Source organism: Canis aureus, chromosome 2 (assembly GCF_053574225.1).
Source record: "Canis aureus isolate CA01 chromosome 2, VMU_Caureus_v.1.0, whole genome shotgun sequence".
In the NCBI taxonomy this organism is placed as follows: domain Eukaryota; kingdom Metazoa; phylum Chordata; class Mammalia; order Carnivora; family Canidae; genus Canis; species Canis aureus.
The window spans coordinates 62,231,059-62,258,629 of record NC_135612.1 but is presented as its reverse complement, the minus strand read 5'-3'; the positions used below and the strand labels follow the sequence as shown (position 1 = coordinate 62,258,629).

The 27,571-nt window shown below is 47.9% G+C and overlaps 1 protein-coding gene and 1 long non-coding RNA gene across 13 annotated transcripts in view; one reads left to right on the top strand and one right to left on the bottom strand.

Annotated features, from left to right (window-relative positions):
- The window catches only part of ADD1 (adducin 1), an 86,775-nt gene that overhangs the window by 56,906 nt on the left and 2,298 nt on the right, over nucleotides 1–27,571 (top strand). For 3 of the 12 annotated variants that reach the window (XM_077875932.1, XM_077875948.1, XM_077875940.1), the window contains exons 5-15: nucleotides 5,145–5,225; nucleotides 5,450–5,599; nucleotides 7,551–7,694; nucleotides 7,798–7,896; nucleotides 8,566–8,742; nucleotides 13,970–14,314; nucleotides 16,867–16,968; nucleotides 17,641–17,730; nucleotides 18,443–18,535; nucleotides 23,234–23,390; nucleotides 25,708–25,806. In XM_077875932.1, the coding sequence (XP_077732058.1) occupies nucleotides 5,145–5,225; nucleotides 5,450–5,599; nucleotides 7,551–7,694; nucleotides 7,798–7,896; nucleotides 8,566–8,742; nucleotides 13,970–14,314; nucleotides 16,867–16,968; nucleotides 17,641–17,730; nucleotides 18,443–18,535; nucleotides 23,234–23,390; nucleotides 25,708–25,806 (1,537 nt within the window). Of the gene's footprint in view, nucleotides 1–5,144; nucleotides 5,226–5,449; nucleotides 5,600–7,550; nucleotides 7,695–7,797; nucleotides 7,897–8,565; nucleotides 8,743–13,969; nucleotides 14,315–16,866; nucleotides 16,969–17,640; nucleotides 17,731–18,442; nucleotides 18,536–23,233; nucleotides 23,391–25,707; nucleotides 25,807–26,383; nucleotides 26,437–26,479; nucleotides 26,515–27,571 lie in introns of those variants that run through there. The other 9 variants (XM_077875990.1, XM_077876017.1, XM_077876000.1 and 6 more) reach the window with 9 other exon arrangements.
- LOC144300063 (uncharacterized) lies at nucleotides 23,262–26,827 on the bottom strand. Its single transcript, XR_013366706.1, has 2 exons — nucleotides 25,941–26,827; nucleotides 23,262–25,423 (listed from the first exon to the last, which is right to left on the bottom strand). It is a non-coding gene; the product is annotated as an uncharacterized LOC144300063 (long non-coding RNA).

Below are 27,571 nucleotides of genomic sequence, written 5' to 3'. Positions count from 1 at the left end.
AGAAGTTTGAGCATAGGACAGAGACATTTTGAGAGCGAGAGACCACATTCACACAGCTTTCATTGCAGTGTATTATTAGACTTATTCTGGTTTATTATTAGTTATTGTTATTAATCTCCTGTGCCTAATTTATAAATTAAACTTTACCACAGTTTCATATCCATGGGAGAGAACAATGTACTTAGGATTTGGTACTGTCTGCGGCTTCAGGCACCCACTGGGGGGGTCTTGGAATGTCTCTCCCAGGGATAAGGGGGAACTAGTGTATAAGCAGTTACCCAAAACCTTTTTATTCCTGGAAACCTAAGAATGAGGATTTTTTCTTTCCTATTCTGACCCAAGCTTTCGATTTCTCATAGTTTTTTTTCTTTACTCCAGTTCTAGCTATTTTTAACATTATTAGGACTTCTGTTTTTTTCTTGGAGTAAATATTTACTGGGTGTCTGCTGTAAATACTGATTCTATACCAAGCATTGTTCTAACTCTGGGATTCTATTTGTGAGGCAAATCCTGCCTTTGTGGCTCTTCCTTTCTTCATCCTAAGCCACTGGCCCATATCCACTCTCTGTTTGGTCCAGCTCAGTACATCCTGTCAGTAACACTCCCTGCCAGTTCTGTGCTATACCTTCTGGCACCTGAGCACTGGAGCTTGCTGCAGAGAGCCTTCACAGAACTTGTTGGCTTCCTCCACAGACTACAGCCAGAGCTTCAAATGGACCTGCAGCACTACCTGGCACTGTAGGATGTCTCATTTAGAAGCTCACTGATATATCTCTGCTCTGTCGACTGTCTTCAAAACTCCTGACTCTTAGCAAATGAGCACAGTGTGTCACAGAGCAAATGGGAGCACTTCACTACCTACTTCCTGCCTATAGCCAAACTTTGTTTCCCAGTTGGAGTTTCACCCCCTGCTGCCTTTTTAGATTCCTAATGCATTGTCAGGTTTCTGTTTTCTTCTCTGCTCTTTTATAGAGATAATCTCTTTCTTTGACTTTGAAACTTGTTCCAGTCTCTGTTTCTTCATTTGATTTCTGTTATTGGAAATTTCAAATTATTAATCTAATGCCTACTTCTAGTAATACGTGTACCTCACATGGATGTCTAAAGAAGTTCGTCCGCCCAACACTCTTACCTCCCTTGAGGCAGCTGGTGTTAACGGCATTTAGGTTGTTTTACCCTTTTCTCCATAGACAGCACACATGTAGGTGATTTTCCCATGCTGACTCAGAGTGGTGCCTGCATTGTAGACTGCGGGGAATGCTAAGCCTCTGAGGAGGAGGTTCAGAACCTATCTCTGTGGCTGGTGCACTGTGCTTCCAGGGCGTCATATGGGTCTTTGGCAAAGAGGCTGTGTTACCCTCCCCTCTCTCTTACCCACGTTGCTGTTAAAGTTTGCTTTTCGGCATGCAAACCTGGCCCTGACATATCTACACTGTTAGGTCTGTTGGAAGTTACCTCCACCCCAGCAGACCTACTTCATATCCTCCAAAGCAGTCACTGTCATCCATAGTTTGCATCTGCTTATTTCCCATCCATCTCCACTCACAGGAGTATTGACTCTGTTGGTTTCTGTCATGTCCCCAAGACTAGGAGCTGTGCTGGGTGTATAATAGGCACACAACAAACCAAAATCTGGCCTCTAAGAATATCAAATGAGAACTCCATGGTGCCATTTGATACTTGGTTAAGGGGTCCACTTAGCCTACCAGAGTGCCATTTCTGATCTGGTGCCTGCGTGAAGACTGCTGGCATCTCTTACTGATTGTACTTGACAGAGTGCTCTATGTTCAGACTTAATGCCCCATGGTTGGCTAAAAATTAGTTCCATGAAAATGTTACATGTCTAATCAGCAATGTAATTCTTGGCTTTACTAACAGCTTCGCATTCTTGGGGAGTTGAAGATGCTGTTGAAATAAGTTTAAATTGCTGAAATGGCTATTCCCACACATTGCCCCCTTTAGTTAAGATTTGGCAGAATTAAAACATTAGTCAGATGTTCCTTCTTTTGTAGATGATCTGTGTGACCTTTAATACTGAGTAAAAAAGATATTTAAGCACAAAAGTATTTCCTGTATCTTGTGAACTGGAGAATCTTTGAGAGAGAAATTTTTTTTGAACTATTTATGGCATTCATTTTTTGTTTTACAATCTAAGTGTTACTATATAAACTCTTACCAGAAAAGAAACACTAACAGTGTTTGTCCATGCAACTAAAATGTGCTCATAGCTCATTGTGCCCTTTCTTTGAAAGAGGGCCATGAGGATTTTCTGCTGAAGGAAGTTAAGGGTGTTAGTAGGTGTTAGAGGATTGGAGATGATTGTCTGAATTGGATTTCTGTCTTTATGATGGCGTCCGGTTTTGAGAAGCTTTGGGGTGTGTCAGAAGCCAGGGTGGCCCGGTTAGCACATGAGCTGGACTTTTCCTCATGATGGCACTTAGTGGATGCTGAGACCTTTCTATCTCTGAATGCCTCGTGGCAGTAGTGGAGCCTAGGTTCAGTCCCTGTGTGGACTCAGGGAGTGCTAAACCTCTGAGGAGGAGGTGTGGAGCCCACCTTTGTGAAGCACTGTGCTTCTGGGACGTGGTATGGATATTTGCCAGAGATGCCGTGTTTGGCGTGTTTGGTTTTCAGGGAATGACCTTAAAATCTGCGACATGAGTGCTCAGTCCTTGTGGACAGGCAAGGGGCGTCTGGTGTGTGGGAAGACATGCATTGAGGGTAGCACCAGCCTGTTGGAAACTCACTTGCAGAGATCCTTTGCTCTTGTTTCACTTCATACCTATATTTTTAAAATATTTATTTATTTTAGAGAGAGAGTATGCATGTGGAGGGAGGGGAGAGGCAGGGAAAGGCAGAAGAGGAAGAGAGAGAAAATTAAGCAGGCTGCACACTCTGCACAGAGCCTGATGTGGGTCTGTTCTCACAGGCCTGAGATCATGACCTGAGCAGAAATCACGAGTCAGATGCTTAACCAAATGAGCTATGCAGGTGCCTCAGCACTTTTTCCTTTTTTTGCTTCAGACTCAGAAAATGATAGATTTTAAGCTTTTTCCATTAGAATATGTAGATTTGCTAGGCTCTTTTTTTTTTTTTTTTTAAGATTTATTTATTTTATTTGAGAGAGAGCGAGTGTGAGCTGGGGCAAAGGGAGAGGGAGAAGCAGACTCCATGCTGAGCAGGGAGCCCAATGTGGGGCTGCATCCCGGGACCCTGGGATTGTGACCTGAGTTGAAGGCAGATGCTTCACTGTTTGAGCCTCCCAGGTGCCTGTTAGTTTTGTTTTAGATAGTTAAAAAGATGCATGCTTTTTATTATTATTTTTTTTTTATTATTATTTTTTTTTTATGATAGTCACAGAGAGAGAGAGAGAGGCAGAGACACAGGCAGAGGGAGAAGCAGGCTCCATGCACTGGGAGCCCGACGTGGGATTCGATCCCGGGTCTCCAGGATCACGCTCTGGGCCAAAGGCAGGCGCCAAACCGCTGTGCCACCCAGGGATCCCATGCTTTTTAAAATACAAGAACAAACTTTAGAAATAAGCCTGACTAACTCACTGTTAATGGGAAAATATTTTCAGAAAGGGTAGAAACCACATGTGCATTTTTGAAACAAACTAAGAGCAGAGAATGGGGTTAAGTGAATGGATATCATGGAGGTGAATATATCATGGAGGTGAATTTAGAACAGGCTCATTCGTGATTTACTGCTGCTGCTCCTACTATCACTAATAATAGTCCTCCTGGGGAGATGCCATTTTCTCTTTATGGTGAGTGTGAGCTCTTATCATCCCCTCCTTACCCTGGGGGGAAGGAGACCAGGAAGCCAGGGTCCCCAAAGCAGCATAGCCCCCTACTTGGCAGAGCTAGGATTTCACTAAGGTCTTACATGATTGTGGATCTGCGTCGTACTATGCCAAGCAAATCACATGGGTTTAGACGAAGGTGACATGAGAAGGTAGGATCATTTCAGGTATCTGAGAACTAAATTGCAGAAGTGGTGGATTGAGTTTGTTCTGTGTTGCATACTAGAAAGAATGATGAAAAACTCAGGAAGACAGATTTCTGCTCAGTGTGAGAGAGAATGTTTGATGACCAGGTCTCTAGCTTTATTTCCGTCTGTACCCCAGCCCCTATGTTGGAGCTGGTGGTTCAGTGACTCTTTGCTGAATGAGGAAATGCGGAGGCAGAGAGGACGTGGTGAGCGTCCCATCACCACACCTGCCCAGCAGACCCCATATGTGCTTCTGTTTGGGTCATTACAGAAGTCACTACACCAGTTGGGAAGTTGGGCCAAACACTGTAAGTCCTTTTCCACAAACACTTCACTCTACCTGCCCTACCCCCATTGGGGTTCTTTGCCCAAGCAGTGAACACCTGCTAATATAATGTCTCCCAAAATCATCATAAAAACTACACTTCAGGGTGCCTGGGTAACTTGGTTGAGCAGCTGCCTTCAGCTCAGGTTATGATGCCAAGGTCCTGGGATCCAGTCCTGAGTCGGGCTCCCTGCTGAGCCGGGAGCCTGCTTCTCCCTCTCCCCCTGCCCCTCCCCTTGCTTGTGTTCGCTCGCTCTCTCGCTCTTTCTCTTTCTGTCAAGTAAATAAAATAAAAAAACTAAACTGATTTTTGGAGGGCAGGACTCTTTTGTTCTATTGTGTTACTGGCATCTAGCACTTAGTACCTGCATCTAGCAGGTACATAGTATGTGCCACGTCTGTACTGAATGAATTGTGGACAGGAAGTGATTGAGGAAGGAGCCAACTGGTTGTGAGCACAATGATGTGGTGTGGTAGAGACTTTTTGAAATCAACCAGGCAATAAGGAGGGACTCCCTGTTTGTCGTTGTGATCGTTCACTATCCTGCAGGTTTTGGTTTCATGTGATACTGTGTTGGTAGCCACCAAGTATTTTCTTTATAAAGTCCGTTGTCATGAATGTGACCAGTGTGCACTTTCTGTACCTGAGAAGTTACTACCTGCAATGGTAGAAAGTTTCCAGTACCTCTTGATTCTGTGACAGGCACTGTTACTTACGTGCTTTCCTCTGTAGTTCACTGAATGTGCACAGTAGAGTTTGTGGATGGAAAGAGATGCAAATAATTTCAATTGGATTTTTTAGCTGAGTCAATAATTTTTCTTACAGACCAGAGTGAGCTCCGAGCAGGAACATTTCCTCATTGTTCCCTTTGGACTTCTCTATAGTGAAGTGACTGCATCCAGTTTGGTAAGAATATCCTTTTCCTCTTGGGCATCATGTGTGTTTAGGCCATAGTCGATAATTAAACACCTTTCAATCCCAGAATGAAAAATAAGTTTATGTTTTGTGTGATAAATTCAGAAAAAAGCTTTAGAATTTGTTATAAACACTTAAAACTTTGGTTTAAATAATTTCTTAGAAAGGTAATTTGAAATCCTCGATATTTAAATTTTTTATTTGCGTATTTTCAGGTTAAAATCAATTTACAAGGAGATGTAGTAGATCGTGGAAGTACTAACCTAGGAGTAAATCAAGCTGGCTTCGTGTTACACTCTGCCATTTATGCTGCGCGACCAGATGTGAAGTGTGTTGTGCATATTCATATACCAGCAGGAGCTGCGGTGAGTGTGCTGCTCTGGTAGCAACTCCGATTTTAAAATTATTTAGTGGAAGGCACTTCACATTTCCTTATAATTGTGCTCTCTTGAGGCAATATGTCAATAAGCCAATTTTGTTGGAGTAAAGTATTTTTTTTTTTTTTAACTAAGTTTGACTTTCTTAAAAGAATTTTTTTGGGGACGCCTGGGTAGCTCAGTGGTTGAGCATCTGCCTTCGGATGAGGGGCATGATCCTGGGGTCCCGGGATCGAATCCCTCATCAGGTTCCCTGCGGGAAGCCTGCTTCTCCCTCTACCTAGGTCTTTGCCTCTCTGTGTCTTTCATGAATAAATAACATCTTAAAAATTTTTTTCTTTTCTTTTAAGGGGTCCATACGCTATCTAGTTTTTGGAAAACCTGTGTGAGTCTGAAAGTGTCCACTAGACTTAATAGAAAATCAGCATGCTGAGGGTGAGGTCAGACTTCAGGGTATAGAAGACTGCTGGGATCTGCAGAGAGACTGCACAGACACCTCGTCTGGGAAGAGGGTAGGACAGGAGGAAGAGAGGGGCTCAGGCAGACTGCGGGGTGAGGGTGCTGTGGGCTCAGGGAAGGCCTGGGGGATGCAGGAAACCTAAGCCTGCTGATGGACTGTGGGGAAGAGCCAGGTATGGGAGGGAGAGATTGAGGCGTAGAGGCCCTTAGATGTCTGCATAGAGCCAGCAGACGCCCAGGCTGGGTCAAGATAGGAAGGAAGGGGCTGTTGCAAGGAGAAGGCACAACCCTTATACATAGCTGTTAGGAGATCTGGCCTCCAAGCCTGGAGCCCAGAGCCTGCCTCAGCCTGGTCACAAAGCCCAGGCCCTTCTGGTGCCAGCAGCCCACACCTCCCAGCATGAAAACGCGATTCCGGTTGTTGGTACAGTCATGTGACAGGGAACCATGACGACTATACCACACATGACCTTGTGGATTCAGTAATGGTGAATTTTAATCTATCTTGATGTTTTAATGTCATATATATTGGGTTATTTTAATGAATGTTAGATCTATCTGGCTTTTTTTTTTTAAATTTTGAACATGTGGTTCTAAATGTCCACATGAGTTTTATTTTATTAGCTCCATCATTTTCTGAATTTTTTTTCTAAAAAAAAAAATGCATGTTCTTTCAACCACAAAAAAGTCCATGCATTTTAACAAACCAGTAGAGGTACCTTTGAGAATATGGTTGCAAACAGCTTACCATGTAATTTGTTTTAAAACATACCAAATCACTTCACTTGGAAAGTTCTTTTCCCAGGAGGGCTGATGCCATGAAAGGGATTAAATGTGGCGTCTTTTTTGAGTCTTTTAGTTGCACCTTTGTGTGCAGTTGTTCCCCTGTGAGTGCTGTTGAAATCTTTGGAGCCTGTTAGTCTAGGTAGAAAACCTTCAAAAGTAACATGTTTTAAGTTCAGTTTGGGAAAGTTAAGGAAACTTAAGGGTTATATGAACACTTAGATTGTTTTACTTCAGTAGAGGAAGCATGATTATTGTAAACTTCAGAAATTGGCGTTTATCTACATTTCAGGTTTCAATTTCACCTGCATCCTTAGAGGAAAAGTGCATCAGAACCTTACAGCATTTCTAAAACCTCTCTTTGCAGGGTCATGACTCACTCAAAGGGAACTGTAGGGCCTGGCTTGTCTTGGCGTGAAGCCTGAGCTCATACGGGGTCATGATCAGTGTGGGAGAAGTCCAGAAAGCTGTGGAGTTTCTTCTGAGGCTCTCCCAGGGTAGCAAGCAATGCCTTTGACTTTTAAGTGTTAGTTAGCCCCCCAAGTAAGGTTCATCCTAAGTTTATAGTTTTATTTATTTCTGAGAAGAGAACGGAATGAAATATGTTCCCTTTCATTTCTTTGAGGAAAGCATTTGCTACATCATCAGTGTGTGGCTGTCACTTTGCCTTCATTCATGGTGACTGCTTGTTCTCTAGGTCTCTGCGATGAAATGCGGCCTCTTGCCAATCTCCCCAGAGGCACTTTCCCTTGGAGAAGTGGCTTACCATGATTATCATGGGATTCTGGTTGATGAGGAGGAAAAAGTATTAATTCAGAAAAATTTGGGGCCTAAAAGCAAGGTCAGTAGGCATCTAATCTGGTGCTTAATTTGTAGAGGAAAGAAAAAAGTCAAAGTAGCAGTCTTCTTGTGTAGCTCCCTCGAGCTTTCGTATTTCCTGGCAGGTTCTTATTCTCCGGAATCACGGGCTGGTGTCTGTCGGAGAGAGCGTTGAGGAGGCCTTCTACTACATCCATAACCTGGTGGTCGCATGTGAGATCCAGGTAGGCGGCAGCCTCCCTCTGCAGCCTGTGGCTTCTCTGAGTGTTTGCAGGGTTCTTGTTGATTTTTGATACTTGTTTTGTAGGAATGAGTCTTTGCTAACCTCTTTGTCCGAGATGAGCCTAGTGGATTTGAATATTGACCAGAGCAAATGCCCTTTCACTGATTTAAGTTATCAAATGATTACTGGACTTTTTGTTTTTAGTTTTGTATTATTCAAATACATGAGTCACCACCATTTATGGAGTACTAGTGTGTGCCAGCCCTGGTATCAGGTGCTTTATTTACGTGTGCCCCCCCATGACACTGTTCGTGGAAAAGCAGGTACAGAGAAGGAGAGACTTACCCACTGTCCTGTGGTGGTGGGTGACACCGAGCCAGCTCTGCTCAACCCCAAGTGTGTACTCCCTGATGGTAACTTGACATACATCTGAGCAGTCCTGCAAGTCCTCAGGCTCCTTCCAAGCATGAGCGTGTAGTATTTTTGTTTTCTAAAGAACTTTCAAAAGTGACCTTGTATATGGATAGCCTGTTGCTGTCCATCCTGCATTTTTCATTCTTACACTCTTAGAAATTTGGTTTCTGTTTGAGTAATCTCTTGTAGTCAGCTGATCTGATTGTCTTGCCCTCAGTAAGGAACTCAAACTATACTGTTTGCTTGTTTTGAAAAGGTTCGAACTCTGGCCAGTGCAGGAGGGCCAGACAACTTAGTTCTCCTGGATCCTGGCAAGTACAAAGCCAAATCCCGTTCCCCGGGGTCCCCGGCAGGGGAGGGCACCAGCTCACCTCCCAAGTGGCAGATTGGCGAGCAGGAGTTTGAAGCCCTCATGCGGATGCTCGATAATCTGGTAAGAATGTTGCTACCACATGATGGTAAAGCTTTTGTTCTGAAAGCAGCAGTGTTGGTGTTTTTATAGCAAGTAAAATTGCTGTCTTCATGCAGTATCTGAATGCTTTCACCCTCAAAAATCATACAGAAGCACCAGGGTAATTGAACTCCGAAGCTAAGTCACTGTAAAATATAAAGAGGAGGGTTTCTTGTGTTCCTGTGTGGTTCAAAAGGAATCTCCTTTGGATGAGGTGGGGGCAAGAGCACAGAGCTTGCTCTGCTCTGAAGTGGGCTACTGGGTAACTGGCTCCTGGAGCAGCAGTCAGCTCAGTACCCATCTTCCCACAAACAAGCCATGGGATGGGGGTGGGGAAGCTAGCCACGTTTTGCTTTTTAACAGCAAGTTCTAGCCACGTGTGGCCTGACTACTGTGTTCCACAGACATTTGCTGCTGATTTACTGTGTGGGAGACCCTTTTCCCATGGTGCAGTGACCCGGAGCCCAGCACAACACAGAAACTGGGCCTGGTGTTACAGCATAATTGGGATGTTTGGGTGGTACCCAGCAGGGTGCAGTCTGTGCTAGAGGGTTCAGTGAGCAGTCTCCTCCTTTGGCAGGGATCGGGGGAAACTATGTGGGTGGCACTTGGAAATGACCTCAAAGAGTAGGTAAAATTGTGGTAGGCTGAGTTGGCAGAAGGAAGATGTCTGCGCAATGAAGATGCCACAGTGGGGATGGGGGTGGGGTGAGGATTTGCTTTCCAGGGTGGCCACGTCTCTGGTGTGAGCAGGTTCTTTGCATATTCAGAACAAGGTATTGTAGGACAAACGATAAAGGGCCCTATTGCCTGCTGCAATGTCACACTGTTTTGATGGAGTTCAGAGAGTCCATCATCTTGCCATGTGACATTAGGCAATGGAGACAGGAGGACCTGTCCCAGGAGTGTGGGACTGAGAAGCTGTAGGAAGGGCTGAAGTCGGGGATCCCTGGGTGGTTCAGTGGTTTAGCACCACCGTCAGCCCAGGGCGTGATCCTGGAGTCCCAGGATCGAGTGCCACATTGGGCTCCCTCCATGGAGCCTGCTTCTCCCTCTGCCTCTGTCTCTGCCTCTCTCTCTGTGTGTCTCTCATGAATAAATAACTATTAAAAAAAAAAAAAAAAAAGGAAGGGCTGAAGTCCCCATGTGTGTCTGTGGCTGTGCTGGGAACTGTAGATGGCAGCACAGGACCACTGGTACACAGTCTAGCCTAAACTGAGGAAGTCCTGACTATTAGACCAGGTCATAGATGGGAGGGGTGGCTTCAGAAGGCAGGGAGTTTAACTTTCTAGAAGATTGTGGAACCAAAAGAATTCAAGGATCTGATTCAGGATGTGCTAAGTGTCTTCAGGGGCTGGATTTGGTTAGTCAGGGAGGAGTGAACAGAGAAAGCAGAATCTTCCATAACTTCTGAATTCATTAGACCAGTAAAGATGGGTTGCATTGGGGCACCTGGGTGGCTCAGCGGTTGAACATCTGCCTTTGGCTCAGGTCGTGATCCTGGGGTTCTGGGATCGAGTCCCACATTAGACTCCCCATGGGGAGACTGCTTCTCCCTCCGTCTTTGTCTCTGCCTCTCTCTTTATGTCTCTTGGGAATAAATAAATCTTAAAAAAAAAAAAAATAGATGGGTTGCATTAACTGACCATCTACTGTTGAGCCTAAAGCCATTAACAGGACACGAGGAATGCATGACTTCATCAGGAAGAGGGATACACAATTCCAGATGCAGCCAAGTATCTGGGATGTGGGTTCTAACAGAGCATAGTGAGGGCCTCAGAGGCAGAGATGGGGCACAGGCCAGGACTGCTTGTGGGAAGCAGGTGGAGGAAGGAAGCTCCCTAAGAAGGTGGAAGAAGCAGCTGGAGTTGGGTGGGGGGAGTGGCCCAGATATCAGCATTGGGTGGCAGGTTCCCTCAAGGGGCCTGGTGAAGCAAGGAGCGCGGGGCAGCGGCTTCTCCTTCTGGCAGGTACTCTGATGGCTCACTGCTCTGTGACCTAAACATTAGGTAGGGAAGAGAGAGGACTAAGAATCAAGAACACCAGCCCCCACATTTTCTAGAAGGTGGAGAGAAATCAGAATTAGGCAGTAATTCTAATTTGCCTAGAGGGAGAGAAAGAATGAAAGATGAATAGTGAAGTGCTCATTACAGTGGTGTTGTGTTCAGCGTCCCTACTACACACTGTCATTGCTGTCATTTTTGATATGAGAAGGCTATGTAGTGTATAAAAAATAATAATTAGGATTATAGTCCAGTTTTTTAAAGATTTTATTTATTTGACAGAGAGTAGCGAGCCCCACTGAGCAGGGGCCTGACATGGGCCTCCATCTTAGGACCCTGAGATCGTGACCTGAGCCAAAGGCAGAAGCTTAACCGGCTGAGCCCTCCAGGCACCCCTATAGTCCATGTTTTAACGTAGCATTCTGATTAACCATGTATGTTATGCACATAGTTGAGCAGGGTAGATAATAGTTGAAGATTCTCTCTCTCTCTCTGTGTGTGACTATCATAAATAAATAAAAATTAAAAAAAAAAAGATTTTAAAAATCTTCACACACAGAAAGAGGCAGAGACACAGGCAGAGGGAGAAGCAGTCTCTATGAAGGGAGCCCAATGCGGGACTCGATCAATTCTGAGTCTCCAGGATCACGCCCTGGGCTGAAGATGGCGCTAAACCGCTGAGCCACCTGGGCTGCCCATGTAAGAAGTATTTTAACATAGAATTAGAAGTGCTAAATTGCTTCCCTACAATATCAAGATGTAATTCCAGCTTTTCAAAGAAGGAATGAATCTGTATGTTCGACTCTTAAGCCAAGCCCTACAACAAGTCTGATGGCCAAGGATCACCTCTAATTTCGGCTTCACAGCATTTAAAGGAGAATAACAATAATAATAACAACTCTACCCTCTCAGGATAAAATTTTGTGAGGTTCTGGTGGTTTATCCTGAAGTCATGGAGACTACTCAAGAGTCTTGGCTCCCTAAGCAAGAGGAAACTTGAATTAACAAGAACTGTATTTTTCTGAAGATAGCCTTTCTACAGTGTTCTTCTCTTTCCTCAACAGAGTATGTTCTCAATGGGAAGACTGTAGTGTAGACATTTACCTATCTTCCTGAGGACAGTGGTGGAGAAAACAGCCACCCATGATCACATTTAGGGATTATTAGCACCCTTTTTTTTAATGTAGCAAAGAAGTGATTGGTAATGAAAATGGCTTCCCAAAGAAGAGGAGCACTCAAAGGGGAGGGGGCAAATTCTTGAATTGGGAGAAATGTGAATGATTCCAGAGCACTGCAGAATGCAGGGCACAGGCTATGGCCCCTCTTGTATGACTAGCCCCTAATTCTCCTGTCATTCATTGTTCATTCATTGCTGTGAATGACTTGGTCCAGACATGCAGCTGTGGGTCAGGAGCCAGCTGAGCCACCTTCTTGGCTTAGGGTCTCAAAAGGAATCCTGTAGTCGGGGTGTCGACCCAGACGGGACTGTCATCAGAAGGCTGGAGGGGGCAGAACCCGGACTCCCCAGGATTGTGAGAGGGATTCCTTTCCTTAATAGCTGTGAGAGTCCTGGCACCTTGGTTCTTTGAACCAGTGATGGACAGAGAGAGCCTCTCAAGATGGGTGCTACACTCTTGGGGTGCCTGATGGCACAGTTGGTTAAACGCCCGACTCATGGTTTCAGCTTGGGTCATGATCTCAGGGTCATGGGATGGAGCTCCATCTGCGCTCCATCGCAGAGTCTGCTTGAGATTCTCTCTGCCTCTCACACTTGTGTGCTCTTACACTCTCTCTCTGAAATATATCTTAAAAAAAAAAAAAAAAAAGTGCTACACTCTTAAGTAATACATCCTACCACCTTTGCCAAATTTCTCTGGTTAGAAGCAAAGTCAGATCCTGCCCACAGTGTAGGAGGAGGGCCTTAACAGCAGGTGGGGACCATGGAGGCCACCATAAAGTCTTTATGCCACACCCACTGGATGCTAAGTAAGTACTGGAAGGGAGGGATGTGTAAGATGTCAGAGGGGATCCCTGGGTGGCTTAGCGGTTTAGTGCGTGATCCTGGAGTCCCGGGATCGAGTCCTACGTCAGGCTCCCTGCATGGAGCCTGCTTCTCCCTCTGCCTGTGTCTCTGCCTCTCTCTCTCTCTCTCTCTCATGGATAGATAAATAAAATCTTAAAAAAAAAAATGTCATCCTTTCCTCAGAGAGATGGTCTATGGGAGCTAGCACACAGGTTAGTCCAGCCCAAGGGCTGAGGGCTGTTACAGTGTGTTACAGAGGTGTTAACTAGTGGGCCCCATGTCCTAAAGCCCTGGTGAGTGGTTATGAGGCAGAATCGAAAGTTGAACTCAAACATTGATATGTTTAAAGGTAAAGTAGTTTTGCCAAGAACTAGTTGTCATGAGGTAGACTTGTTTGGTCTTCCCCAAAGATTGTCACAGTATCTAAACTTTGTCTTAAAAGGTAAAAAAAAAAAAAAAAATTAACTAGGTTGATCAATACAACCTATACTATAGCCAGCAGCAAGTAAGCCTTAAGTATCTAGTTTATTAACTTTCAAAAACTGGACACACCGTATAAACGATACCCAAATCAAAAGCTGGCCGTGCTCAGGCACCTAGCCCAGCTGGCTCAGTCAGTACAGCATGCGACCCTTGACTTCAGGGTTGTAAATTCAAGCCTCATGTCGGGCATGGAGCGTATTTTAAAACAAACAAAACAAAACACCCCAGCAGCACCTCAATACCTTTCGTCTTCCTTTTAGGCACTTACCTCACCCCAAGGGTGACCATTGTTTTATCTTCTAATGACAAAGATTGGCTTGCCTCTTTCTGTCCTTTTTATGAGTAGAATAATACAGGGTGTTCTTTCCCATTTGGTTTCTTTGACTCAGCGTCATATTTGTGAGATTCATCCTAATGGTGCCTTAGTAATGGGGTGTTTGCTCAGATTCCTGGGCCCTACTCTGTGGCGTAGATCTTCCTCAGTTGGCCCCGTTGAGGGTTGCTGGCTCTTTCTGATCTGGGGCTGTTAGGAATAGGTCTACTTTCAGAATTTGGGTGAATATCCTGTGTCTCTGCTGCCCTGCAGCGTTGCCGGGTGTGCACACGTCTAGCTTTTCTAGGGGATTCCACACAGCTTTCTTAAGTAACACTGTGTCAAAATCTGGAATAGTGACTGTATTTCCATCTCTTTGGATCCTAGGGTTACAGAACTGGCTACCCTTACCGATACCCTGCTCTGAGAGAGAAATCTAAAAAACATAGCGATGTGGAGGCTCCTGCGAGTGTCACAGGTTACTCTTTCGCTGGTGACGGGGACCCAGGCACTTGCTCCCCTCTCAGACACAGTTTTCAGAAGCAGCAGCGGGAGAAGACAAGATGGCTGAGCTCTGGCCGAGGTGACGATGCTTCCGAGGAGGGGCAGAATGGAAGCAGCCCCAAGTCGAAGACTAAGGTGTGGACGAACGTTACACACGATCGCGTGAAACCCTTGCTGCAGTCTCTCTCGTCCGGTGTCTGCGTGCCAAGCTGTATTACCAACTGCTTGGTCTGTGCCTACCTTACTGTTCATAGTTAGATGATGTAGAGCAAGTTGGACAGCTGGGGCTTCGGAGGCTTTGGGAATCCAGCCCCTCTGACTCAGATTGAAGGCAAACTTTCTTCATTAACCTTCTTTAGCATCAACCAGAATCTGTCTGCTTGAAACTGCTTAAGATCTGTGGTTGGGCTCCAGTAATGCCAGCATCACCTAACTCACAGTAGCAGGGATACTAAGTAACTTACCTGTTAACCCACAAGTCAAGCTGCCGTTTAATTCAAATTGTATTCAAGGAATCCTGAAACCTCATGCACAAAATGGTAGTTGAGTCTTGAGCTGTGATTTTAGTGTTATTACCTCCAGCCATTTTGCAAAATCACTGCAGTCTGTGCTTTAAAGTCTTCCGTGCTTTCTTAAGCAGTTTGCCTCTGGTCTCACAGGTGTTTTATCAGCTGACCTCATCCTTTCTCATTAGCCTCGTGCCTCACTTGCTGTCCCAAAGCCTCCGAATGCTCTAAGCCAGCTGCCTTGTGCATGGACTGTTGCATGTGAGTAGATGGCCATAGTGGTGAGTCATGTGACTCCTGCTGGGTGTGGCATGACCTAAGTGCAGTGCAGGCCATCTGCAGGCACCAGCGACAGACCCTGCCAGGCGTGCTTTGTGCGGTAGTCACAAGCACTGCCCTGAGAGATACTCTGCTGTCCTGGTGCTCACATCCCATGGGGACTGGTCTTCACCACCCCCTCCCTTGGCTCCTGCGCCACAGAGTAGGGCGCCCACCCCTGACATGGGGTCTTGTGAAGAGACTGGGGCCAGGGCAGGCTTCTTTCTGCATGACGCGTTCTGCAGGAGTCCAGGTGATGTTAGGTCAGAGGGCCTCAAACAATAGGCCCCGAGGAAGCAGACGGGGTCTCCCTTTCCCTAATAACAGTGTTTTTACTTTATAGATTTATTCCAAAGAAAGCAGCTCTGTCTTCCCCAGGTGGCTCTGGTGAGAGAGCCTTTGTGCTCCTGAGCAGACGGGTCATGTGGGCAGAGACTCTGCGTTCGAGCCCGTCTCTCCTCTCCCTCGCCCTCCCTCTCTCCCTCTCCTTCGTTTTGTTTTTCTTTTCCAGTTTCATTTGTTTTGTTTATATTTATTTTACTTGTTAAGGGGGTGGGCCTAAAAACCAACTTTCCACTGCTGATACCGATACATAGTGCTGAGTCGCAGTGCTGAGGTGTCCCCAAGCACATGTGTAGTAGCAGCTGTGAGCTGTATTTGCTGTTGGCTTGGGGATACACGAGATCACGTGAGGTGTCTTGGGGAGCCGTGTGTGCCCATTGAAGGGGAGGTCTCGTTCCGCAGCTAAGTGTGTTTCTTACCGTTGCGGAACAGTGCACGCTCCACGCTGTGCTCCCAGGTTGGTATGTGAACTCACCGTGACTGTTCTTAAGTTTCAGACATGTTCAAGCTTCTGAGGTTATTGGGTTAATGTTTTGACTAAAACGTATGTTTAATAAAAAGCTGGAGTTATTTTTATCTGAGAAGATAATCATCAGTGAGTACCTCCCAGCTCATGCCCATCCCACATTTCCCTTCACAGCGGCTAAGCATCGGCCAGTTCTGTTGCTTTCTTTAAAGCCTTATGGTTTTTGGCTACCCTCCTGCCTCCTTAAAGTACTCTGAAAGGCACACCATCGCTGGCCTTGTTTTAATGTTCAGTGCCCGCCCATGCCGGAGAATTAGAATTTGATGAAAAATCTCCTATTTAATCAGAGATCAAAAAAATCCAGCATGTGAAAGGCGCGGTGTGCTGATGCTTCGCACTGAAACTAAAACAGCCTTATGATGAGAACTCATGGAGCGCTTTACATTTGTTGGGGATATTTTTGTAACGCTCTAAAGTATTAAGTTATATAAAATATTCAGCATCACCAAACTCTCCACTGGGCAGCCACCACGCACACCCGCACAGTGATTTTCTTGAGTTGAGCAGGCTCTGCCGGCATTCCGATGCTCTCGTTGATCTCCATGCAGAACTTCGGTGATGCCCACTTTTGCCCACAGTGCGGTCTTTCCCTCCACCTGGATGGCAACATCACATTGCTTTTCATGACCCTGCCATCTCATGCTACCAGCGGCTTTGGCATTAATGACTCTCAGGGCAGTGAACCAATGTGCTCTGCAGGGTCTCACACACACACACACACACACACACACACACACAAACACACACACACACACACACACACACACACACACACACACACACACACACCCCGGCCCTGACTAGTCCACGGGAGTCACAGAGCATCGCTCTGTCATCAGCCTGTACTGGGCCCTAGTTTTCCACTAGGCCTTGTGGATGGTGTGTGCTGGTCAGTCACGACTTGGCTTCCTATTTGCACATGCCCTGCCCTGATCCCCCTGCTGTGGTGACAGGAGGTGTGGTCATTGGTTCATTCTCTGTGATGTCCATGCATGACCAGGTGTGAGACACATTGGACAGATTGGATGCTGTGGTGTCATGTACTGTTGTCCCAATTCTGACTTTTCAACTGTTCTTGATATTTGCAGTGGACTAAAGAGGATGGACATAGAACCTCCACCTCTGCTGTCCCTAACCTGTTTGTTCCATTGAACACTAACCCCAAAGAGGTCCAGGAGATGAGAAACAAGGTGAGTATCGGTGGCTGTCAGCCCTCAGTGGAAATTTGCATGTGAGCAGAAGCAGCAACAGGTTGGATGGGGTGCAGAGCGCACTTGCCCCAATGGATGGCATCTGCTGTCACTGCTTTTGCGGCAAAGGCCAAGTCTTTTCACTGCTTCTGCTATTGTGCTAACAAGTGTGATGTGTGAGTGACAGTCTGGGGCCCTGTGGTTCTTGAGCAGATGCTTGCTCAGCTCACATGGCAGGCAGGATTGGAAGCCAGAGAACCTGTTTCTGGTGAGAACAGCCTTTGCCCCTGCATTCTAGCGTTCACTTATTGAGCTGTGAATGTTTGCTGGTTAGAACATGAGATGTACCAGTGTTCCGGGTGTCGCTATAACATGGGCACATGGGGAATGTTCCCGCTCAACATAATGAGTATGGTGAGAGATCTGTGCTTACCCAAGCCATCTAGAAAGTACAGAAAGGAATGGATTAGTCCATCCCCTACGACTCAGGAACTTCTCAACAAGCTGGACTGGCAGCATTGGGTGGGCACTATGGCCATGTGGGACTGTGAGGGCCAGGTACAGAAGTGCAACTTGGGTGTGGTTCTGGGGCTCCAGTGCCCAAACAGTGACTGGAAGTCACAGGGAGGCTTCTCTGTACTGTTAATGTGTTTCTCCTTCTTGCATCCTCAGATCCGAGAGCAGAACTTACAGGACATTAAGACGGCTGGCCCCCAGTCCCAGGTTCTGTGTGGTGTAGTGATGGACAGGAGCCTAGTCCAGGTGAGAGCTCAGAATGTCTGACGTTAGTGGGTGGTGCCTCTAATGGCTGTCTACTCCAAAATTATTCTTGAGTTGGGAGAGAATGACTCAATGAGGTAAGTGTTCTAGGCAACCAGTTATCTCCGTGAAAAATCCTCACGATAAATAACCCTGCCACTTTTCCTGAAGTTGTAGACTTAGCATAAGCATGCCCACGGGCCGCGTCCTCCCCCAGCCCTGCTCCATGCAATGCATGCCTGCGTTGGGACCTGGATGTGCCCTGATTTTAGCAGTACACTGGGGAAAAGGCTAGAAGAGGGCGGGTTTAATGGACTTTTTGTTCTCGTGTACACATTGCTATCTGCAATAAAGTGCTGCTTGGGGAAAAGTGCTTACAGAGGGCACCTGTAAATGTGAACCGCATTTACATGCCTTTCTGTAAAGGGACTATACTTCGTGGCCCATTGAAGATAATCATGTAAGTAGTTATCTCTGGAAATGAAGTTGCCACTGAATGCGTTAACCACGACTGCAGGGTAGGTGACTGCTTTCCGAATGTGGTCAGCTGGGGTCCTGGTTGTGTGGTCTGTGCTTGCATGTGGCACCGCCATCACCACTGCTTTCATGTGGACGGCTATCTGCTGCATGCCCTCAGCTGGCTCCACCCTGCGCTCTCAGTTGATACTTCAAAGCTGGGCCTGGTGGGCTCTGATGACTCAGTTTACTGTTGCAGGACGCACCCCTCTCTGACTGTACGGAGACAATCGAAGGGCTCGAGCTCACAGAGCAGACCTTTAGTCCTGCTAAACCCCTCTCTTTTAGAAAGGTACTCACTGCCCTGTCCTCACCACCTGTCAGCACGCGCCGCACTCCACCTGCCCGACCCCACCTGTCTGCTCTCGCCAGCCACTGTCTTACTGATGGAGGAGCTTTAAATTAGTTTCTGAGTTACTTGTGGGGTTGTGCAGAGGTTCTCTTCTGCCTCTTCTTTAATGAAGACAATTTTACAATTGTCATTATTCCACAAGGTTGCAGAGAATGGGCCCATCTTAATGGCGTGGTGCCTTTCTGGACTTGTGCACGTGACTTTGGGTAGTGCATGCTTTTGGGTTTTAGTTTGCCTTTTATAAGATGCTGATTGCAAAAGGCTCGTGTGGGCAGACCGTGGGCAGTGGCAGTGCTCCTCTGTGGCCTTCTACCTTTGCTTGCTCAGCTGTGACTGCACGTGGAGTGGACCTGGCAGCGGGAGGGTATGTGATTTCAGAGGAATAGGAAAGAAATCAGACCAGTTTTTATTGATGAAATATATTTCTTTTTTTCCCTTAAAAACTTAGAGATAAATTTTTTAAAGTTTTTTTCTTTTTTTAAAGATCTTATTTATTCATGAGAGACACACAGAGAGGCAGAGATACAGGCAGAGGGAGAAGCAGGCTGCATGCAGGGAGCGCAATGTGGGACTTGATCCCAGGACTCCAGGATAACGCCCTGGGCTGAAGGGAAGTGCTCAACCACTGAGCCACCTAGGTGTCCCAGAAAAGATTTTATTTATTTAACTTGAGAGAAAGAGAGTGAGTGCATGAGCAGTGGGGAGGGGCAGAGGGAGAGGGAGAAGCAGACTCCCCACTGAGCAGGGAGCCCAACTCAGGGCTCAAGCCTAGGACCCTGGGATCATGACCTGAGCTGAAGGCAGACACTTCATCAACTGAGCACCCCAAGCGCCATCCCTCTCAATGATTTTTAAGAAGTGGTGGTGGGGAGACACAAAACTTTGAAGTTCAAAGTTGTCGTCTGTGTATATGGATACCAGAGGTGGCAGGTGGGAGTGTGTGTGGTGTTACTTGCCCAGGCAGAAGGAGACTTCCTGTGAGCATTTGGGCTGAGGGTGTGCTCCTTGGTGCTGAGGGCGGACATCCTGAGTCTTAGTCATGTTTACCCTGTGTTTAAAGGAAATATAGGGGTATCTCTTTTTGACTTTGTGCGGCTCCACTGAGATGCAGGTATCACTGTAGTGATATTCCAATTGCCAGAAAGAAGCAGATTTGTATTAAAGGTTCTATATTCCTATGTGGAATTCCCACCCATAATGTTATTTTGCATACTTCTGTATTAATTCCACGGGTCCTATTTCTCCTTATTGATAGAATGTGTTTCCAGCTTCCTTTCTTGGAGGAACTCTTCAGAGCAAGGGAGAAAGATGTGCTTGTTTTGCATATCTCAGTTCTTTGGCCTTGTAAGCTGTTGTGATCTTGTGAGTTCATATTTTTTTTCCCTCAGATGTGTAATGGTGTGCTGAATCCATGAGCCTAGGGGGCAGGGGACTTAGTGTGCAGTGTCCACCTATGGCTGTCACCTGTCACTCTGCGGGCAGAGCTGGTTGGAGCAGTCATTGCTCTGCAGTCTCTCTGGCCCTGTAGCACACGTAGTGGTTTCTGCTTACACCCTGTCAGTGCTCTCTGAAAGGTGGGCTGCATTTAAAGGGGGCTTTTTTGGCTGGGTCCTCAACTAGCCCCAAGTCTGTCGTTGCTCTGGCCATGTCAGGCTTGGCTGTGTGTCATGTCACCTGTGAGTGTTTCATGAAGTATAGACACAAGCCCTCCCAGGCCAGGAAGTCCGAGTCGGTGGGAATGGGACTCCTGGCAACTGCAGTGTCCTCCTCACGGTGTGAACACCGCACTCTGTGTGAGTGGTGCATCCAGGTGGGGTTACGTCAGGAAACTGTGCCCAGCCCAGCTGAGGTGTCCCTGTCCCATCCCTAGATTCTCCTTCCCGCTTGCGTTTTCTCCAGCACCCTTCTTCTGGGGCTCACATGTGCACCCATGGTCTTTCTCACACTGACTAAGCAGATTTCATGTCTATGTTGAAAATATGATTCTGCTCTAGGCCTTGACGGTCCCCACGTCTTTTGTGTGGTTCTCAAAAATGCAGACTGTATTGCTCCTTCTACAAGATGGCGCTGCTTGCCTGCACTTTGAGTTTCCCTTTGACCGAGTGAAAAGGGCTTTGTTAAATATCCTAAAAATGTCCTTTTTCCTATAAGCAGGTGTATGGATCCTTGCATTCCATTTGAGACTCTGAGGAATGTGTGTTTGGGACATAGGAAGTTAGGGCTTTTAAGAAGGACTTCCCTTTGCTTCCATCTCTCCCTCCCTGACAATGGCCGTCCATTCAGAGCAGTGTTGTCTTCTGATGGAAGAAGGGGCTGTGAACTGTCAGCCATACCCTGAGACTCTGGTTCCGAAAGGAATCCTGAGTTCAGCTGAAGGCTCTCTTGACCCCAGCACGCATGGCGCCTGCCGGCACGTAGCCTGAAATAATCTGGTGCCTTCCGGACTTGGTTACTAGTGAATCGAGCTGTGATACATCAAGCAGACAAGTTGATGCTGAAAGCTACCCTGTGCAGGCAACAGTTGCATCTCCCTGTTCTCCATGTTCCCCTGCACTTGGGCCATGGCCTTCCCATGCTTCGGACTGCATGGTAGAAACAGCAGGGGCCTGAGCCCACCTGGCACACTTACTTGGTAAACTTGTTGAACAACCACAAGTGTGTGGCCCGACACTAAGAACGTGAATTCCAAGCTGAGTGGGTTTTACGGAGGAAAGCCTGATGTTCGGAGAGGTTGGGTCATAGCCGTGTTCATATTGCTCGCCAGCTGCCTTCACCAAGTGCAGAAGGAGTTCCTGGGCACTGGGTTTGCTTAGAGCCTCTGTTCTGTGGCTAGAAGTGGGGGAAGCAGCAAGAGCCTCCATGTAGCCTGCTGGTGAGAGCAGCTGCCTTCCATCCTGCTTTCTCAGCCCAGGCTGCTCTGCAGGGGCCGTTTCCTTCTGCATCCCAAGCCTTGCTCCATTTCCTCCCCCCCCCCCCCCCCCCAGAGAACAGGGTCCCTCTGTCCCCTAGTCTGTTCTGAGCCTTGGTGTTGGTGGCCACTTGGCTGTTGGCTGAGGAACTTGGAGGAAGGAGGTCCTGTATGGTCAGGTGTCTCTGCACAGGAGGGGCTTTGCTTATCCACAGGTGCCTCTGTGGCAGGTGATTCTTGGTATTTTATTCATTCCTTGATTTGAAATTTTAAGTTAATTGAAACCTTTCTCTCAAACCTCATGTCACCTCCTCATTTTATTGGCCATGATACCAGGATGCAGGTACATTGAGCCAAGTTGCCCTTGATTTACAGACCGGCTCAGCTGCTGTCAGCCACAGAGCTGGAGCCTGTGCTTAGGAATAGGCTTCAGTGGGCAGTGAGTGGCAGGCAGGGATTCAGTTCCCTGTCTTGGGGAGACAGGGCTGCTTCTGAGTGAAAGGCCAGTTGACTTTGGGTCAGCATTGGTCAGAAGGAGCCCCCCAACCCCGACCATCCAGGTCATCTTGAATCTTGAGGCACTCTGAGCAAAGGTGGCCAACTCCAGCAGGTTCTTTGCTTCTCCTCCCTGGCTCTGTGGCCATGGTCAATCCTGGAGTGCGCTGAACAGCTGTGCTTCAGCCCAAGCTCCCTAGGCTTTGTCAGGGCAGCAGGTGTCCCAGGTGAGCTGGAATTTCCCCAGCACTCAGTTTGGTGCTGTCTCTCGGGCACATTGCTCGAGTGCTCTCTCTGCTGTTTGGCCCTTACTGAGGGGAGTATTGACAGACCCTGCCTAGTATCCGAATTTTGGATTCTGCTACTGTGGTTTGTTTTTGGAAGCTCCCATTAAGTAATGGGTGTGTGTGTGTGTGTGTGTGTGTGTGTGTGTGTGTGTGTGTGTGTGGGCTAACTTTCTCAGAAAATGAACCCCTGGCATTTGAGGGCCAACCAGGCTGGGTGGTAGGGCACAGAGCTGTGCTAGGGCAGGTGAGTGTAGGCAGGACTTCCTGCACCCCAAGGCTGCCTCCCTCATGGGCTCTTCCTTCCAGGGCTTCCTCCCCACCCCACCCTTCCCAGCTGGGGCTGCCTCCCTGCCAGCCACCCTTGTGCTCTGCTTACTTGCTTTTCTCTTTCTTTCCTACACGTTCTTGGTTTCCCAAATTCCTCAGATACATACTGGTATTTTCGGACTTCCTAAAAAATGTCTTTGTTTTGGGACGAGATCCAGGAGCTAGTTATAAACTCAACACATAGTTAAAAGAACAGAACTCAGTCTGCGAACTTAGAAAGTAAGCAGATCTCCTAGCATACCTTCCCTGACTTGGGATCCTGGATGTTTTGTGATGTCCGGAGGAGGGCAGTGGACTGACAAGTCAGCTCTTCCATCCCTGGTGGGAAGGAGACTGCATTCCTCTTGAGGTGCTGTGTGCCGTCCTGAAACCTGAAGGACTAGGATTGTTTTCTCCTCTTAATTTGTTTTGTAGCTTCAGAGTTGTGTTTCTCTGTGTCTGACCACTGGAGGCTGCTGCTCAGCCTCAGCCTCAGGGCCGGGGTGCTGCCCTGGATTCCCCCAGACGGCTGTGTGCTCCGAGAAGTTTGCCCACCCCGCCTTGCCTGCAGCCTGGCCTGGGAGGGGGGAGAGTTCCCTCAGGCAAGGCTTCTCCAAACCACCTGTCCCTTTTCATCTGCAGGGGGAGCTTGTGACAGCCTCCAAGGCCATCATTGAGAAGGAATACCAGCCCCATGTCATCGTGAGCACCACAGGCCCCAACCCCTTCAATGCGCTCACTGACAGAGAGCTAGAAGAGTACCGCAGGGAGGTAGAGCGGAAGCAGAAGGGCCCGGAAGGTGAGTGTGTGCACATCCTAGGCACTCAGCGTGGGCTACCTGAAGCCAGAGAGGCTGCCCTGCCAGCACCTTTGTGCCCAGGTGTTGATGGTGACTGATGAGGACAGTCACTTGCAGGAAAAGTCAGCCCTGTGTGTGGTTAAGATTAGAATGTTAGGGCACGTTTCCTAGTTCTGGGGGGGTCAGAAGGGGAAGCATACTTGTAGAACCGTCTGCTCAGGAGGGGCCTGCAGACCAGCTGTGTAAGACACTGTGTGGGAGAGCTGGACTGCTCTCTTTCCGCACAAACCATGGAGGTCCTTCTGGGCAGGGCGTGATCGCAGGCTCATGTGCCAGCATGTTGACTGCTCTGGCACATTCCCAGGCTAAGTGAAGAGTGTGGCTACATGCTGGTGCAGCCTTTATTTCTCCTGGTAACTAACTTACTGACCCAGGACATCATCTTTTTGTAAAACAAAATGCTACTATTTTGGAACAAATGAGAGTGAATGACTCTTAAGAGCCAGAACTTCCTGGAGCAGTTTCAAACTTTACGTTTTAAAAAGTAGATCCAAGAATTTTGAGAACCTAGCCTCCCCCTGCTTTGGCCAAGAAGGCACAAGCGGTCTCTTGCTTTCCCTGAGCACCTTTGGCTGGTTACCAGGAAGGCCCTGGGCATAGACACCCCCAGCTAGGAGGTTCAATGGTGCGTCCTCAGGGCCATAACTTCCAACCCCGGTCTTTGTACTAAAGCCTCAGCTTTTAAGCAGGGACCACAGCTCAGCTTGCTCCCTGGGAATCAGCCTTCAGGAATGGAAGTCCTGCAGTGTTCCATAGCCCTGGGTCCATGGGGATTGTCCAGGCAATTACATATTGTTCTTCAGATAACCTCTGATTTGTCCCGATTTAGGTTCTTTTGGTCTGGTTTTAGACCAGCTAATGCATTTTGTAGATGCTGTTGATATTTGTGTTGTGCAAAAAATTATTATTGAATAATTGTTTTCAGCGTGTGTTTACAGCATCACTGCCTATCCCTTTCTGTTAGCTGTGCATTAGAATTAAGATTACCACACATCGAATCAGGATGAGCCCGGTGTTCCGGTCACATCGCACTCCACTTCTGATCATTGCCCTTAAATGGTACAAGTAGCCCTGCAGAGAGCTGTGTCTGTGCTGTTGCCATAAGTCCCTGCCCCAGGGTGGTACATGGGCCTGAGCTCTTAGTCTTGTCAGTGAATCCCAACTCCAGAGCACACATGTTTCTGCCCTTTGGACCCTTCCAGTGTCTGGGAAATCTAGATTATAAGAAAATGTTTTTTGAGTCAAATCACAAGACACATGGGAGTTTCCTTACACATGAGGCTCCGCGAGGAGCAAGGTTTTCAGCAGTTGAGTGGATAGGATGGCTGTGACCATGCTCTGATCAAAGAGCTGGCAGATCAAAGAGCTGTCAGCAGTGGGAGTGCCAGCTGAGGGGCACTGCCAGGAGACCCCTGCCCGGTGCTGGTGCTGGCCCTTGGCAGGGGGGCTTTGGGGGCCAGGGCTCCTGTTGAGGGAGCTCGTGGGAGATGGAAAGGCCTTTGTTCATAGATCTCTGGCTTCAGGAAGGTGGGTTGGCATCTCTGTGAGATCAGAGGCCTTGCCGATTGATTATAGCTGCTTGTTCAAAATACGAGACCTAGTGATGTTAAGCTACTAATATAAAAAACTTAAACGGGAGAAGGAGAGTCAAGGAATTAGGATAACATTAGTACGTATTTTTCCGTAAGTGAGTAGACTTGGAATTTTCTGGATTCTGGGTCCTGGTACCTGTAGTTTTTCCTCTGGTCCTCATCGGCATATTTTACTTCAGAAAATAAAGTTACAGTTGCCAAGTTTAAATTATTGATAGAAAATGCTCTGCATAAAAAACGCAAACCAATGTGGTTCTCATGTTCCATCCTTTGAGGTGGCAAGTCGGGTAGGGTGCCTGGAACCCCAGGCTGCTGGCTCAGTGTGGGGAGGGGCTCCTCCCTGGAGTGCAGGGTCACAAAGTGGTTCTGGCATAATTCTTTCTGGAATAAGAATGGAGATGAGTTTTGTATACAAAGTAGGTTGAATCTTACTGAGATTCAGATCCACACCCCAGTCACAGTCGGCTTCTTCGTTCCGTTGGAGAGATGAAGACGGCATGGCCATGGGCCCTCCTTGTTTCTCAGATGCACCTGAGAAATGAGAAGCCTCAGCTGCCATCTGCAAGGCAGGCAGGTGGACAGAGCAGGGGGGCTCTGTCTGCGTCTGAGGAGAGTGAAGGCCTGTGGTGTGTGAAGCCCTTCACTATGTTTCTGTCACTCTGCAGAGAATCTGGACGAGACCAGAGAACAGAAAGAAAAGAGCCCTCCAGAGCACGCTGCTGCCCCCCACACCCCCCCCAGCACCCCTGTCAAGCTTGGGGAAGGTGAGCTCCAAGGGACAAGTTTGTGGCCGCCCTGCTGGGGGAGGGTGCATGGCCTTGTGTGGTCCAGTGTCCGCCACAAGGGCCGGACTTTGTGTTCTGTCCAGAGCGGGGGAGCAAATGAGTGTCCGTGTTACCCTGACAGTGGTGGGGAAGCGTGCATTCTCGTAGAAACCAGCATGTCACATGGCTCCGAACTGGCCCATCTCCCTTGCTCCTGTTTTGGTTCTGTCCTGGGGAATAAAACGGATTTATTAGTGAGACGTCAGGGCAGGGTGGGAGGACAGGCTTCAAGGGTCGGATCTCACCTTCATTTATGATGCCAGCTCTGCCCACTGCTTACACGTTTCTTAAACCTCACCCTCTGGAAGTGTCTACCATCATGTCTGGGCTGCAGGACCGTGTGTGGCCTGCTATAGTGACAAGTCCATGTCGTGCTGGCCTCCACTGGCCCCTCAGACCACCTGCTGCGTGTCTGTGGGCGTGTGGCCCTTGTGTCTGTCCCTCAGTCTTACGTGTTGTGCTTCCTGTGCCTGTGGGGAGCCTGTGGCTCGCCTTCCTCCCCACTGTCTGTCCACAGAATGGCTCAGCCGTTCTTCTGTAACCCAGTGGCTGTGACTGAATGCCTAGATTCTCTCCCTGTGCTTTTCTCTTCCTGTGGCTGCGTTACAAACAGGAGGTGGATGTGCTAAAGAGTACCTGTTACCATAGTAAGTACCGCCGCGTTTGGCCCTCTGCTGCTTAACCGGAATTCCCTGTGCTTTGCCTCATTTTCCTGCTTCTTTGTTGCTTATTAAGTTCTGTTTTCTGTTTATTCAAAATAAAGGTAGAGCCCCCCCAGCCCATCCTTTCTTGTACCCAGTTCCTCCATCCCAGGCAGTGGCATCTTGGTGGGGGGGTTCGGCCACCCCAGAGTTGGATGGTGGGGTTGTGGGGTGGGCCCCGGAGCCTCCTGGAGCACTCTGGGTCTCAGGGGTTCCAGAGCAATCCTGTTGCCCTGCTCCGCCTGTGATGCCTGTGATTGCTAGGCGGTCGGTAGATCAGACACATGTAGGAGAGGTTCTATGGCCGGGGCTGGGGTGGGGTGGGGTTTACCTCCTGCTGCATGTAGGTTGCTTGGGTTTGGATCTTTGCTTAAGCTGAGTGCTTAAGCATCCTTGGGGATGAGGCGGGAGAGTGTTGTTCGGTGCTGTTTCTCAAGTGACATTTGGTCACTTAAAGTTCCCTGGAGGCACCCATGGGCAACCTGGGCACGCGGGGTGAATGCTAACTTCCTCTTGCCCCCGCTGAGTAAGGACATTTAACTGTCCTGGGACAGAAGGTGGCCAGGGGCCAGGCTAGGGTGGCCACAGCCTCCCAGAGCCAAAGCACTAAGTGTTTGGGGCCTGGAGCCTCCAGCGGCTAGCCATGTGCCTCACCCGCACTGAGTCCCCTGTGGGCCTGCGGCTTCATTCTCCGTACTGAGGTTTAGTGTTGCCTAAGCAGCCGGTCCCTTGTAATTCTGTATGATGTTTTTAAAAATTTACAAAACTGGTTTCCCCCTAGTCAGAGCCCATGTAGACTAATGTGCTGATAGGGCATTCCCTGGGAACTCCCCCGAGGCTGTGTCTTTATGGCGCCTCCCACTTTGCCCTTTTAGTTTCCACCTTCTGGGCTGAGGCTGGCCTGGCTCTTGACCCCATCTCTTACCTTGCAGTTCCTCTCCCTTCTTTCATTCTCCAGCCTAAAATGATTTCATTCTGTTTGACGTTGGTAGCGCCCATGGGGT